At 31.0% G+C, this 15087-nt stretch overlaps 1 protein-coding gene and 1 long non-coding RNA gene across 3 annotated transcripts; both read right to left on the bottom strand.

Annotated features, from left to right (window-relative positions):
* Positions 1-812: 812 nt before the first annotated feature.
* On the bottom strand, positions 813-1391 carry LOC120071983. Its single transcript, XM_039024413.1, has one exon. It carries the CDS (start codon positions 1389-1391, stop codon positions 813-815), a length of 579 nt encoding a protein of 192 aa, XP_038880341.1.
* An 8792-nt stretch (positions 1392-10183) lies between these two features.
* Positions 10184-14250, bottom strand: LOC120071116. Of its 2 annotated transcripts, XR_005480164.1 has the most exons (5): positions 13921-14250; positions 13727-13796; positions 13367-13449; positions 12777-13066; positions 10184-12638 (listed from the first exon to the last, which is right to left on the bottom strand). It is a non-coding gene; the product is annotated as an uncharacterized LOC120071116 (long non-coding RNA). The 2 variants fall into 2 exon arrangements; XR_005480163.1 differs by having other exon boundaries at positions 10184-13066; positions 13921-14248.
* Positions 14251-15087: the final 837 nt, after the last annotated feature.

Consider the following 15087-nt stretch of genomic DNA (forward strand, 5'->3'; position numbering starts at 1 on the left):
ACCAAGATCAACATTGCCTCCCTCCCTGTGGCCCGAATCCTCTAGGACAGAACACTCCTCCTCAAACTCAGGACCTACGTCACCAACCACCAGCACATTATGAAACATATCCTCACTGGGAGTGTAAGTAGGTTGGTGGATGTTTTTGGTCCCCATTAGATTCTCCATCCCTTTCTCCACCTTCTGAATTACCCTGCTGTTCACCTTCCCCACCTTCTGAACTATTATTATCTAAACTACTGTCACTATTTGAACTACTAGAGCTCCCTGAACTCTCGGTGTCGGAGTGTGCTTGTCTTATGTCCCGTCTATCAATTGGGGCGTCCCGAAACTTCTTCTCAGCATCGGACATGACAAGACCCTCTTTGATTTTTGTCTGCATTAAGGAACCCAGTAAGATGGTTAGTGTACATTTAACTACCGAATAAACATATTGTGACTACATAGATTACACTTAGATTTTCAGAATAAAAAATGTCTCTCTCGATTGTTTTGAATGACACCGAGTGAGAATATGACAACCGTAATATATGAGAAATGGCTCTTTCGAGTGGCAACATTTCCTGTTATCGACGAAAGGATCTTGTACGTCCACACCTAAATCCAAATAACTCAAATTTATAACTATGTTAATGTTAAACCAAAGATAAAGTTAAGTTAAGGAACATCTACCTGGAATGCTTGGGGAAATCCACGGAGCGAGTACTTCACAACATAATTTTTATTTCCCCTCACCTTCTCCTTGTATAACCAACCTTGTCTTTAAGTGCGGTCTTCAGGGAGGCGAGTGTTCTCTGCCAAATAATTGTACCCTAATCAAGATTGTTGTAGTAATCTATGTCCTCAACATCGTCAAATAGAGTACGATCTATAGCATTCTTTTGCTTGTTTTTACCCATCATTGCAACCTCTGTGTAATATACTAGGGTAATTTTCACAGCATCATCATCATTTTCAAATACCAATTCTTTATATTCTTCTTCAAGCAAATGCAAGTGGAATGCGTCTGAGGTCAACTGACTACCAAAGTACCTGGTAAAAAGTTCGTGTGAGGACTCCTCACTCCATCTAACTCGCGTAGGAGACCGCCACAAACAAGTGATCAACAAAAACTCGTCCTTCGAAAATATGACAACCTTTCCTCTGACAAAGAAACTAATTGAGTTCATTCCTGAGTTCTTCACTTCCCTCAATAACATATGGTGGATTAGAGGGTTGTTGAATACAAGTTCAATGTCTAGAAAGCGACCAAAAACTGTTCTTTTGAACATCTCTAATTGTCTTTCGGTAAGCTTCTGCTTTACAATCTTGTTGGCATTGGCAACATGGGCCAGACAAGTTACTTGCCCGGGAAACCTATCAACTTCACGAATTTTCAAAGATTTTGACATCTTAAATTACTCCTGCATTGTATGAACATTCAATTTATCAGTTATCAGGTCCGTACTAAAAAAATCCCTAACAAAATATACTGTAAAAGTACTCGTTAATATCGCTAATCTTGCTAATAATATGCTAGCTCTCGCTATCTCTCGCACATCTCGCTCATCTCGCTCTAGCATATCTCGCTTTCGGTCGTCTCGCTCTAGCCCATCTCGCTTTCGCTCGAATCGCTCTATCCCATCTCGCTCTCGCAAAACTCGTCCACTAACTTGTCATCTAACTATATCTTCTTCGTCCTCAACCAATGTAGAACACATCGAAACCCAAAATAAAAGATAGACGCGAAACCAGAGACCAACCTAAACAGATGCAACACAACATGAAAGACAAAAATTAAATTCACTAACCCAATAGAGAACTTCGATTACGGTAGTAGATGGACGATGGTTTTGCAGAGCGAGATGAACGACACTTGCACGTATAATTTTCCCTAATTTTGAGCAGAGTGGGACGACCGTTGAGTTTGAGCGCACTCGTATAGACTAGAGGGGCATTTTTGTAATCTCATCCCGTGATAACGTAAGCAGAGGGTCAATTGACATTATTTTTTAAAAATTAGTCATTTGACATTTTGGACTTTAAAATTGGATCATCCGTATAATTTTCCCAAAAAAATCATTTCAAAACGTGGAAAAATGCCACATCATCACATCAATTCAATCAATTTTTTCATTATACTATCACTAAATGTGACGTCATAAATAATGGATGGAAATAACGACTTGAAAGTCCTATTATTATAGCAACATCTATGGCAAAAATATAAACATCTAAACAAAATCTGCTTAGGTAAAATAATAATAGCTTTCTACTTACCATAAACTCCGTCATTTTTGTTAACGTAAGATATGGTTTACGTTTACAGGTCCTAATTTTTTAATTAGTATTTTTCTTTTCTGTATTTTTTTCCAATCTAATATTTTCTTTTCTTGTATTATTGATATCTATTTATTCTTCAATTCACCTTTATAAAGGTATGCTAATTACTCAATAAAATACACAAAACAATATAGTATCAAAACTTTCATTTGTCATCTTATTAATCATCTTACTAAATTAGTTGAACTCACTTTTGTTTATAATTTACGAATCAACGATTAGATTGTAATTTATTACCTATAAAATGAGATATCGGTCATAGAAGAAGTGAGATAACATCTTAGTTCATATCAATAGCTCAATTGATTAAAACGTTTTATCTTTAAAAGTTTGATGTTATGAAATCTTTCTATTCACTCATTTGCCATATTAAAAAATATAAAAATTGCATATGGTGTCTTGAACAAAACGGATAAAGTTTATAGAAAATTTTGAATTTTAAAATTTTGGATGATAATATATTTGTAATATTCGGAAAAAAAAAATTAAAGAAAAAATAATTGAGATACAATCCTTTACATCTATTTCCCCTGATAATTAGCACCTTCTAATTATTAAGTATTTTTCTCATTTTGAGAATTAAGAGATGGGCTTATATGGAAACGTGGGAATTCAAGGCCGAGCCTTGTCAGAACCTTTTGCTTATTTGGGGCTTGTGAATTTTAACGATTGATGGGCTTAGCCCAATGATTTTGCAACTAGTCGTATCCTCCCTTGTTTTCCCATTGCGACATTTCGCACCAAACTCTTGTAATTTCAATGCTTTCTTTACAATGTATTAACCTTACCAAAACTAGTATAACTCAATCGATATATAGTATGTATTAGTGATAAAAAAATTGTAATTTGAATCTTCTAATCACTGTTGTACTAAAAAAAATCAACGTGTATGATCAATTCAAAGGTAACTTATGCCAAAGAGAACGGTAGCTTAATTAGTATAAAGTATGTATCAATAATCAATAGGTTTGAAACTCGAATCTTTCCACCACATATTAAACTCAAAAAAAAAAAAAAAAAAAAAAACAAAGATTGTTCTAGCAACATGAGCACAATTTAATTGGTTAAGATTCGTATTGTCGACAGGGTTGGGTTGGATTGGTTGGAAGCATTTTTTGGACCAACCAAAAAATCGGGGTTGGTCGGGTGGCTACTCAAATAACCGAATATGGTACCCGACCTAACTCTTAAAATTTGGGGTGGATTGAGTTGGGTTGGGTTGTTAGGTTGAAATATCAAAAAATGGAGATCTAAAATTCATTAAAAAAAATGTTAGAGAAAGCTAATGAGAAAAAGTAGAAAGAAAATGAAAGAGCTAGAGAAGCATACGAACAACAAAAGAAGAACGAACGGTAGACGAACGGAAGAAGAAGTGAGAACAAACAACAGACAAACGGAAGAAGAACAAACGACTGAATGAAGTAGAAAAAATCGAGGGATTGGAGACTAGAGAGCGTGAGAGGTAGACGGCACTCAGCATAGGGTTGGCAATGGGGTAGAGTGGGGCTGGGGATGCACTCCCCATTCCTGTCCCCGTGGGGATTTTTCATCATCGTCCTTGCTCCATTCCCCGTTTTAAGGAATCGGGATTGAGGAATTTATATTGAAATGGTACACTTTTAGATAACAAGTTTGTATTATTATTATTTTATTTATTTAAATTAATAATAAAAATTATTTTAACATTTATTTATTTTAAAATTTAATAAAAAGTTAAAAATTAATTATATTATGAAATAAATTTTTTAAAAAAAAAAACAAAAAGCAGTAGCTTTGAAGCTACTGTTATATTTATATATATTAAAAAAGTTAAAAAAATATTCCGGGAGGGATCGGGGACGGGGATGGGGCAGGGATACCCTCCCCATTCCTTGTCAAATTGGGGATTCCTGCCCCAATCGAGGCGGGTATCCACGGGAATACGACCCCGCAGGGATTTTTGCCAACCTTAACTTAGCATATGCAAGAGGTGAAGGAGGCGAGAGGGACTAATCAAGCGGCAGAATAAGAACCTAAACTTTTTTTTAATATTAATCTTAGCAATTCAGATTAAATTGGGTCAACCTGAATTTTTCAAAAATGCAACTTGATACCCGACTGAACCCGAAAGGTACAAAAACAATTAACCTAACTTAACCCTTATAATTTGAGTTGAGTATTATGAGTCATTTGAATTGTCAAGTCATTTGAACACCTTTAATTGTCAACTAGAAAATTAGTGTTTTAAATTTCTAATTTTGGCTAGATGGAATAAAGTCAAAATTGAAGAAGAGATAAACATAAAATAAAACAAAATAATCAAGATAAGATTCAATCTTCTTGGGGATTAGGAAAATCTCATGTCCTAATCTAAGTAGATTTAAGATAAATCCTATATCAAATCCCTATAAATACACAATTATAGTAACTAAAACTTTTAACTTTTTCTCTATTTTACAATTTTAATTTCTGTCTTTAGCATCAAGTTATTTATTCCCAAAATTAAAAATTTACAGTTGCTGTCGCATGAAAGTCAAATGTGTTTTTCCTGTCTAAAATTTGACATCATTTACATATTGTTGTTTTAAAAATGAGAGGGAAAAAACTTTGTAGACACCTATTTTGTAGTAATCTATAATTTTTATGTGAGAATCACTCAATTTTGTTAGTTTTGAAGTAATTTCAATTTTATATTGGACAAGCAATTAGATTTGGTAAGAATGATAGGATATGTAGTGATCTTGAGAGGCGTAGATAATATAGAAGGTTAAGAATGAGCGTAAACTTAGTTGGCAAATAATTAAATTAGTTTGTGTTTTAAATTTATGTTAGTAGGTTAATTTAGAGTAATGCTTCCTAAATAGGAGGATGGTGACCTAATGGTTTAATGGAATTAATGAAGGAGATTTTCAAAGTTCTTGATAGATTTTTAAGAATAATGCATTAGTGATTAGTTTTATTATTTGCTGATAAATACTTGTATCGTTTCCACTTCAATGAATATAAAACTCAATTGAAGCACTCCACCATCCGTGCAATGTTTCTCTATTGTCTTCATCTTCCATTCTCGAGAATCTCCATACAAAGGCATTGAAATCACTTTTGATATCTTCGTCAATATCCACAAATTTCTAATGACTTTATTTTTGTTTTATAATATATATTGTGTAAGACTATAAATATATAATTATAGCTAACTATATTTTCAAAATTCTTGAAAAAGGTCCAATAACTCATGATTGTGTTTTTAAGTTTGATTAAGAAGTAAGAACTTAAGAAAGAAAATCGTTTCTACAAAAGATAAAACAAAAAAAGATTTCACATTTGAGAAACGTGATGAGTAAAAAACAAGGAAATTATAGGGGGGGAAAGAGAGAGAGAGAAAGAGAGAAAATCTTTAAATAAAAACAAAACGTAGAGAAATGAGACCGAAGATTCCCTTAAATTATTTTTAGATAATAGTTACTTGGAAGAAATTTCCCTGAAAATTAATTTAAAGTAGAAAATAAATGAAAGTTAGTTGGGAATGATTTTGGAATCTGGCTTCAACGCATGCAACGTTTTCTCTATTAATTTGTGGAGGTGAATCGCCCTACACCTACAACACTACAAGCCAACACAACAAACCTCCAAAATAAATAAATACCAATTATTGATTATATCAATTTAAACCCTAAACTAATAATTATATCAATTTAGACCATGAACTTTCATAAGCGTATCAATCTAAACCTCAAATTAATAATTGTATTAATTTAAACCTCAAACTTTGATAGGTGTATCAATTGAAACTTTGAAGTTTCATAACTGTATCAATTCAAACCCTCCCATTATGTTTCGTTTGGATACACTTATTAAAGTTTAGGATTTAAATTATATACTTACAAAAGTTCATGAAATCGATATACTTATGAAAGTTCCGGATTTAAATTGATACGATTATTAATTTGGAGATTAAATTGAAACTATGCCTAAAATTTAGGATTTAAATTAATATAATTATTAATTTAAAATTTAAATTGATACAATTCCAAAGAATTCGTATGCACGTGTGCACACAATTTAGATGGTTTAAAATTTAGGGACTAAGGAAAGAGTAAAAATGATGAAGTTATAGGGCTGACTTTGACAGGAAAAAATGTCAATGGGAGGAGTAGTTGGGAGATACAAACAATTGATTTGGGTTTGTGAATGAGGAATGATTTTTCAGACTATTTCAAAGGGCATTGGGCAGCAAATTGACCACTTTTTGCCCTTTTTTATTTGAAGGGCAGTGAATTGACCAATTTCTCCCTGGGGTTGCCATTTACCAACCCACTTTCCCCACCAACTCCCAACCATAGTTGTAGCAAAAAAAGAAAAAAAATGCTCTCATCCACACATTTTCTACATTTTTATTTTTTTTACAACTTGTTTGTTTGTTGTGAAACTATTTTTGTTGGGCAAGTTAATTTTAACTCTCAATTTTCCTATTTCCTTTAGATGAAAATTTGAATTTGAAGGATTATTTCTATTACTACATTCTCAAAATGTAAAATAAGAATTTGTATGTTTACCAACTAAATAAACATTATAAAAGTCTACTTATAAATATTCAAAATCATGTTGCAAAACATCATACTCTAAATGTTGGGAAAAATGAACTTAGTCATATAATTAAATAGATGAAGTGTTGAAATTTGGTATTGGCATAAATGACCAATTTTGACAAAGCAATCTTTTTCTTTTTTTCTTTTTCTTTTTCAAACACAAATTCTTTTGATTTTTTTTCAATGAAATATGTCTTAATCAGTTGAGTTATTCTGAAATTGTCAACTTACAAATTTTGAATATCTAATAAAAATATTTTAAAAAAAAATCTATTCAAGCAATAGTAGCATTCTATACTAGTCACAAATTTTATTTTAAATGACTAACCGAAGGTTTTTAGGAAACTAATTAAAGGTATTAATTGCAACGACATATTCAAAGGTAAGGTTTGAATTAATATTATTTTGTGAAGCTCGAGTTGTGGATTCAACGAGAAAATTCTTTAAATATCTTATCAAGGTAGAATTTGTAAGGTTTTGGTAAAATGTTAGAATAATTGTTATTCCTCATTGGAAAGCTTCAAAAAATCAATGAACTCTAGACACTAAAAAAATTCATAACTTTAGTTTAAAATCATTTTAATTAGAAGCACTTTAAGTGTAGGTGCACTGACACTAGTTAAATTATTTTTTCATAACCTCTTGTTGAGAGTGAAAAAAATGGTGTAAGTAATATGAAAACTATAAAAGAGACTCTGATAATTTGGACTGGAGAGAAAATTTTGTGTGGTTGTAATATTTTTCACATAGTAAATTCTTGTATTTTTTTTTCTATTTAAATTCATTGTTTTCTTTTAATTTCTTAATAATTTTTTTAGGACAAATATCGATTTATATCCCTAAATTTTGGGGATTGTATCGGTTTAAACATTAAACTAAGAATTGTATCAATTTAAACCTTAAACTTTGAGAGTCGTATCAATTTAAATCTCAAACTAATATTATATCAATTTAAACTCTAAACTTTCATAAGTGTATCAATTTAAACCCTGAATTTTCATAAATACATTAATTTAAACTCTAAATATCTATAAATATATCCAAATAAAATATAATTGAGGGTTTTCATACAATTATGAAAGTTCAAGATTTAAATTGATATACTTCTAAAAATTTAGAGTTTAAATTGATACAATTATTAGTTTGGGGTTTAAATTGATACAATCTCAAAATTCAAGATTTAAATTAATATAATTATTATTTTTAGATTTAAATTGATACAACATCTAAAATTCAGGGGTATAAATTGATATTTATTCATCTTTTTCGTTACGGGATAGGAGTGGGTATAATACGTTTGTTTTACCTACTATGTCGGTTAAACTTAACTCATAAAAAAATATAGTTAATAAACCTTCTGTGAAGAAAATTTTGAATAGTTTGGCGAGATTTGTTTATTTTCTTTTTTATTTTTCTTTAGAAAAAGTGATTTGGCGAGCTTGACTTAGTAACGCATTGACGGGAGTACATTCAATTCAAGGAAAAGCAACAAAATAAATAAGTAGAGAAAAAAAGATATATTATAAAAAGAAAATCAAATGAATATATATTCATCAAACTGTGGGCAAGTAAGTGGAATTGGGGTGGGTTGATAATTAAATTATTAATTAGGAAAATGCTGGCGGGGAGGTTGGGAGATCACAGCCCCTTAATTTATTCACACGTTTGCACTGACTGCCTTCCTTCTCAATTAATTTTCTATTTTTGTTTTTAATTTTAAAAAATAGTGACTTTCACTTTGTTTTGAATGATAAAATTATTATAAATATTTTTAAATATAGTAAAATGTATAAAAAATAAGTTTTAATTAGGACATCGTTTGAATTTTAGCTTTTAGTATTTAAAAATTAAGCTAATAAGTATCATTTTTACTCTTGATTTATTTATTTTGTTATCTATTTCTTTTATTAGTGTTTTCAAAATTTAAGTCAAAGTTTTGAAAACTTATAAAAAAAAAATCAGTTTTTTAAAACATGTTCCTACATTTGAAAATTGGTCCAACAGTCAAATCTTTACCTAAAGAAAAATAAAAAATTATTAAAATCAAAAAACAAAATATCAAACTGTTACCAAATATGCCAAAGTTTATTTATTACATTTTAACTTGAATTTTGAAGACATACTTAAAAAAAAAATAGATAACAAAACAAAATGATAGATTAAAGAACAAAAGCTCAAGGAGAAAAAGTATGTGAATAATCATGGCAACCCTTAAAAGTAAGGGTGTGCAAAAATGATAGATGGAAGAAGAGTGCGTTGGCTACGTCCATGAGATAAAGAGATAATAATTTTATTAGAGAAAATGTTATAGAATACATAATGAATTGCACTTTTAGAGTTTATAAAATTTATATAGTGCACTGCTCCAAAGCCTAAGTATCATAAACGTAAATTATATAAAGATAGCAAATACGTAAATAACTTAAGCTTCAAAGCATTCCAACACTCAATAATGGACTTATTAAATACTTTTTACCGCTTAAAGATCAAACTAACACAAATATAAAAGGTCATACTAAACTAGTAATTTGACCAACCTTCAAACACTAAAAATAAATTTTAAATCTAAATTATTTAAAATAAGAGTGGTTTTCTTTATTTAACATGTTAGATGTCAATTAGTTATTTAAGATGATATCAAAGCAGATGTTAAATTGTTGCAATATTATTTCCTCCACAATTAATATTAATTTCACTTATTGGGCCTTCTACATATTTCAAATCCACAAGTGAGTTCACTGCAACAAAATTGGGATTTCATAACATTTTAAAACTGTCAGATTCAAAATTCGAGACTGTCATTTTCAATCTTTATATCGTCTGTAAAAGTATGAGTATCAATGACAATTTTTTTTAAAAATGTCATAATTAGTCTTCTAATGACAATAAATATTTGTCAGCAATGAACAACTATTGGCAATCATAAACTGTCATTATCTGTCATTGTCAAGTATACTATGACAGGTTATTATTATCTTCAATTGACTAAAAATTGGGTATTTGTTGTAATGTTATGGGTATTGATGACAATTATAAAATGTCAAAAAATAATATATAGTGACATTTTTTTTCTTGTCAAGAATATTAAAACCATGACACTATTGCCAATGACAAATATTTTATGTCAACAAATGTTCTATCACGACATTTTTATTACCACAGAATCTCATATTTGTGACATTGTTATATTGCCAATACATTACATGTTTTGATAGTTTGTTATTTCTTTGAATCCTATCATTGCACATGATTTCTACCATCAACTAATCATATTTTAATACAAAACCGGTACAAACATAAATAAGAAGTTTCATATATAACAATAAAGTTGATGACATTTTTACAAAGAAGCTAAATACCAGGAGGCTATCAAATGATCCCAAAGGGACAAATACAAGCAAATTAGTAACTAACCTTGGTAACATTTTTACAAAGAAACTAAATACAATAAGATATTGCTATAACTATACTACAACAAGTTTTGTCACTAACCAAACGTCAATCAATAGTTTCACCACTTCAATGGGTTCGTGTAAGACCTAGGAAAAATACAACATTCATTTTAGAGTTCAATTCAATACGTAAACGTTATTGATAATCACAACATTCATGTAAGTCTAAGCATCCTTCTCATACGTCATTCCTAGAATAAAAATTAAACACTCACTCACTAATGGCATATATGGACACCTAAAAACAATTCATTCCTTCAACACAATATCCAAACTAATAAATAGGTATTTAGAGAGTAGATCACAATAAATCTACCTAGCTTTTTCGCAACCACCCTCCCGGTCACATAATATAAAATATCTTAGTGGTCATTTCAATTTAGAAACAAACTAAAAAGAGAAATAACCCATCACACAAATTGTTTCTTACTTGAGACATAACTATAAACAATGACTTGAAAAAAATTAAACTACCATTAGTATAACGATAAAAAAAAAAAAAAAAAAAAAAAAAAAAAAAAACAGATACTTCCAACAAACTACACGCATGACTAATATGCGCAACAAATATTTGAAAGAGCTTCACATTGTTAGCCAACGAGCTTAAGAATTTAACATACCATAAGCATGCTTAGTGTTAAAATAAGCAAGAAATACTAGAAATCAACAAGAATGATATCAGAGAACATACCTTGAGGTTCTTCAAGCCCTAAGAAAAATAAAAGAACATAAAGATATCTAATCAAAGAAACAAGAAAGGTAATCTTCTAACAGGTACCGAGTCCACCAAGTTTTTCTCAATTTCAATAAATAAACCAATAAGAAACCATCATGGATAATATATACAATATTATCAAAAACAGATAGCAACAAAGATTGAAATGTCAAATAGAACCTTAAACATAAGGTATTATGGATTCTACGAGAGCCATCAAAGGAAACTTACTGCCTTTGTTAAATGTTTGAGTCTTCTTCCCATGAAACATATGAGATATTTTTAAATATGATAACAAAAACTCTAGCTTTAAAAAGATAACCATATAAGATAACTTCCATGTTTCTAGACGACCATAACAAGAACAAAAGAGAAAGAGTGCACTGACCTATCTCTCACTGACAGTAAAGAAGTTGGGTTACCTTCTCCAATAAAACTTTTTCATTTTGTTAGTTAGTTGGGAATACTTAAGGTAGTTAATTCACATTTTGGCCCTCAAAACCACCTAAAATGTCCCTAAAAAGTAGTTAAGTCACACTTTGCCTATAAAAACCATGTAAAAAGTTACTAAGAAGTGTCTATGCGACACTTTCACTCTCCAAACAAACAAAGAGTGCTTAAGCCTCACTTTGACCCTCAAAACCACCTGAAATGTTCCTAAGAGGTAGCTAAATGATACTTTGTCATTGAAAACCGTGTAAAAGGTTCCTAAAAAGTATCTAAGTGACACTCTCACTTTCCAAACAAACTAAAAATGACTAAGTGACCCTTTGACAACTAACAAGTTCCATAAAAGTGTCTAAGTTTTATTTGACTCTCAAAACTACGTGTTCTAAAAATGTTTTTAAGTCACACTTTGACTGTGAAGTGATATAAAAAGTTTCTAAAAAATGTCTTAGTGATACTTTTAATCTAGAAAACAAACTATAAAGAGACCAAGTCTCACAAAGTCACTTAAAATGTTCACTTAGTCAAACTATCTAAGTGATAGTTTGACTATGAAAACTACATAAAGTTCCTTCCTAAATAGGCCTAAGCTAGTGACACTCGTACTCTGAAAATTGGAGTATTAAATTTACTAATAACCTGCTACTTTGCAATAAGAGAGATGGTGGGTTCAATTGTTGAAGAAGTTAATATTTAACAAACTTACAGACAATGAAAACTTTTGAACTATATACTTCAAGTGCATTACAAAATATAAGGACCCCCCCAAAAATAGATATTCGCGTAACACAGGCGGTTAGAACAATCTAATCCCCTTCCTTTTTTTGAGAGGAATTGGCTGTTATCAAGCCAGATGAAATAGCATCGGTTTTTTATACAAGCTACAACAGATAACCCACAAAGCATTGCAAAGAAAATAAGATTATCACCAAAAGAGAAATCTACCATTTTTAAACAAATTTAATTGATAACAAAAGCAAGCATTTAACTCATAAGAAGATGAGAGATTGTGCAAAGTGATACTTACTTAGTGGCAAAAACTTCTTAATGCTTGCCATTGCAGTGTGCACATTGTGCGAATTGTCCAGAGTTTTTGGATAATAGTACAAATAACAATAACATTGCATATTGTACCTGGTCAGGAACAATTGAGAAATGGCTAGTTTAGTAATACTAAACGAACTCTCTGTCCCCTGAATACACAATATGAAATGTTCCACATCTATTTTATTTGCTATTCCATTACGAAGTTAGAAAGAGAAAAAAATCTACCTCCAAATTCCATTACGAACTTTCAGTGCTTCCCTGAGTCGTGGAATCTATCAACTTCTTGGAGATTATTTTTTTATTTTTTATTTTTTGCATACAACATGGCCATATATGAGTAAGTTAAAGGCAAAATAACATTAAAATAAAGATAGTTTGTAACAACAAATATTCACACGAAGTCTTTAAACTCAAGAATTATATACATTTTCAACAAAAATAAGCTATGAAGTCAAAATCAATCACTTACTTCTCTCTTTCAAAATTAAGACACATTCATTTACTGTCATTATCACCTGCAAAAAAGATTACTCAAATCATGAATGGAAAGAAAAAATTACTCAAGCAAGAAAATTAGAAACCATTTTTTATGGTAGGAAGATTGTTCGATGGCAGAGTGATCCAAATGTTCTAAGACTATATGCTTCACATCAAGTTCTTTCATGAAGAGAATGATTCTAATACTTTACCTACAGTAATTAAAAAAAAAAAAAAAAAAGGAACTATCATCATAGCCCCGAAAATGATTCTATTCTCTGAGGAGGAATTTCATTCAAAAACTTGGATATAAAACCTATTAAAAAAATTTCTCCCACCTCTCTGATCTCCATGAAGTACTTAGGATGTTTTGGTAGTTGGCGACCTCTAGCTCCCTATTTTCTTAAAAATCGGAGAAGACCTACAACAAGAGAAAGAAGTTTCATTTTCGTTCCCTATAATTGAGTGATTTATAATGTAAAGCTCCAATCGAGTATGTAATATAATAAAATTCTTTCATACAACTTGTTTTGGTTGAAAACCAATTCGATAGTACAAATAAGAAATGTGTTCTACGTTGCTTGTTAGTTTCTCATACACCATAGAATTCCATCATATACCATAAAACTATATCGATGAATAAGTACAAATCGCTACAGTTAGCACAAAAAAAAAATCAGGCAAAATTAAATAAGTACCTCGATGAAAACTATAGTTCGCATCCAGACTGCCAAAGAGAAAGAAATGGAAAGACATGGAAAGGATGAACTGAAGCAGTAGAAGAAAAAGTAAGAAGTAGATGAACTTAGGTTTAGAATTCTTGGACTTGGATAGAAAAAGCAAGGTAGAGAAGAGGGAGATGAAAATGAATCAGTGCGACAAAGAGATTCACCGGAGAAGAAAGTAGTTGTTGTTGCTCCCTACTTTGCAATTTTTGTGGTTACTCGCCTTGTCGTGGATCACTGTTGGGAGGAATAAAATCACCAAATCGTGTGGGTTTGGGGTAGAGCCCTTAAAAGGAAGAAGATGAAACGCTATAGATTGATGTCTAGTCACGTAGCCGTCGAAGATGGAGCGTTGTTGGGTTGTCGTGGTTGCCGAGCGAATGAATTTGAGAGAGTTGGGCGATTGAAGCTTCACAAACTACGAAGGGGGGAGGGTTTAGAGTCATAAATTAGTGACACTTGAGAACTGTCCTAAATATCTAAAAATACAAAAAATTTCGTTTCCTGCAAAAAAAAAAAAAAAATATGTGCCTTTATGACACTTTTTTCTCTCTCCACTCAATTTGGATGCATCTTATGTCATGGAAAGTTACTTTTGTTATAATGGATAATTTACCTTCACCTTTTTAGGTCGATGACATGTGATTGAAAATCGGAAAATAAATTCAATAAATACAATATCATTGTGTTGGGAAAGCAAAAAAGGTCTCATATTGTTTAAGGAAGAGAACGATGGTAGATATATAAGGGTGGATAATTATCTCTATTAGTATGCGACTTGTTGGATAGTTCCAAAAATAAGTCATGTTGATTTATGCCCAAACTGAACAATATTATACCACTGAAGAGATGAACAAAAGAAATTTAAGGAGCCTGATTTGTGCTCTATTTGGGTAGCCTTGTATGCTTCCTATATCTTGATAAGAGTAAGTGTAATTTGTGCTCATGCTCATATGCTCTATTTGGATGTTGAATCAAGATGAACGGGATGCACCTCAGGATAAACTGTATGTTTGAGGGGAGGCGATTGTTAAGGATGCAAACAAAGTCTCATATCGGTTGGGAAGAGAATGATGATAGATATATAAGTGCAGGCAGATATCTTTATTGGTATGAGGTATTTTGAATAGTTCAAAAAGCAAAACCATGAAAATTTATGTCCAAAGTAGATAATATCATACAATTCGAAAGATAGATGAAGGTTCCATTATCCTTATCAAATGAAAGATGAATGGTTGGTCTTTCACCACTTCACACTTGAATTAGAAATGAATACTTCAAATCAGTCCCTATCAAGATAAATAGACAAAAAGGTATTGAGCGAAATGATGTAG

This window comes from Benincasa hispida, chromosome 2 (assembly GCF_009727055.1).
Source record: "Benincasa hispida cultivar B227 chromosome 2, ASM972705v1, whole genome shotgun sequence".
In the NCBI taxonomy this organism is placed as follows: Eukaryota; Viridiplantae; Streptophyta; class Magnoliopsida; order Cucurbitales; family Cucurbitaceae; genus Benincasa; species Benincasa hispida.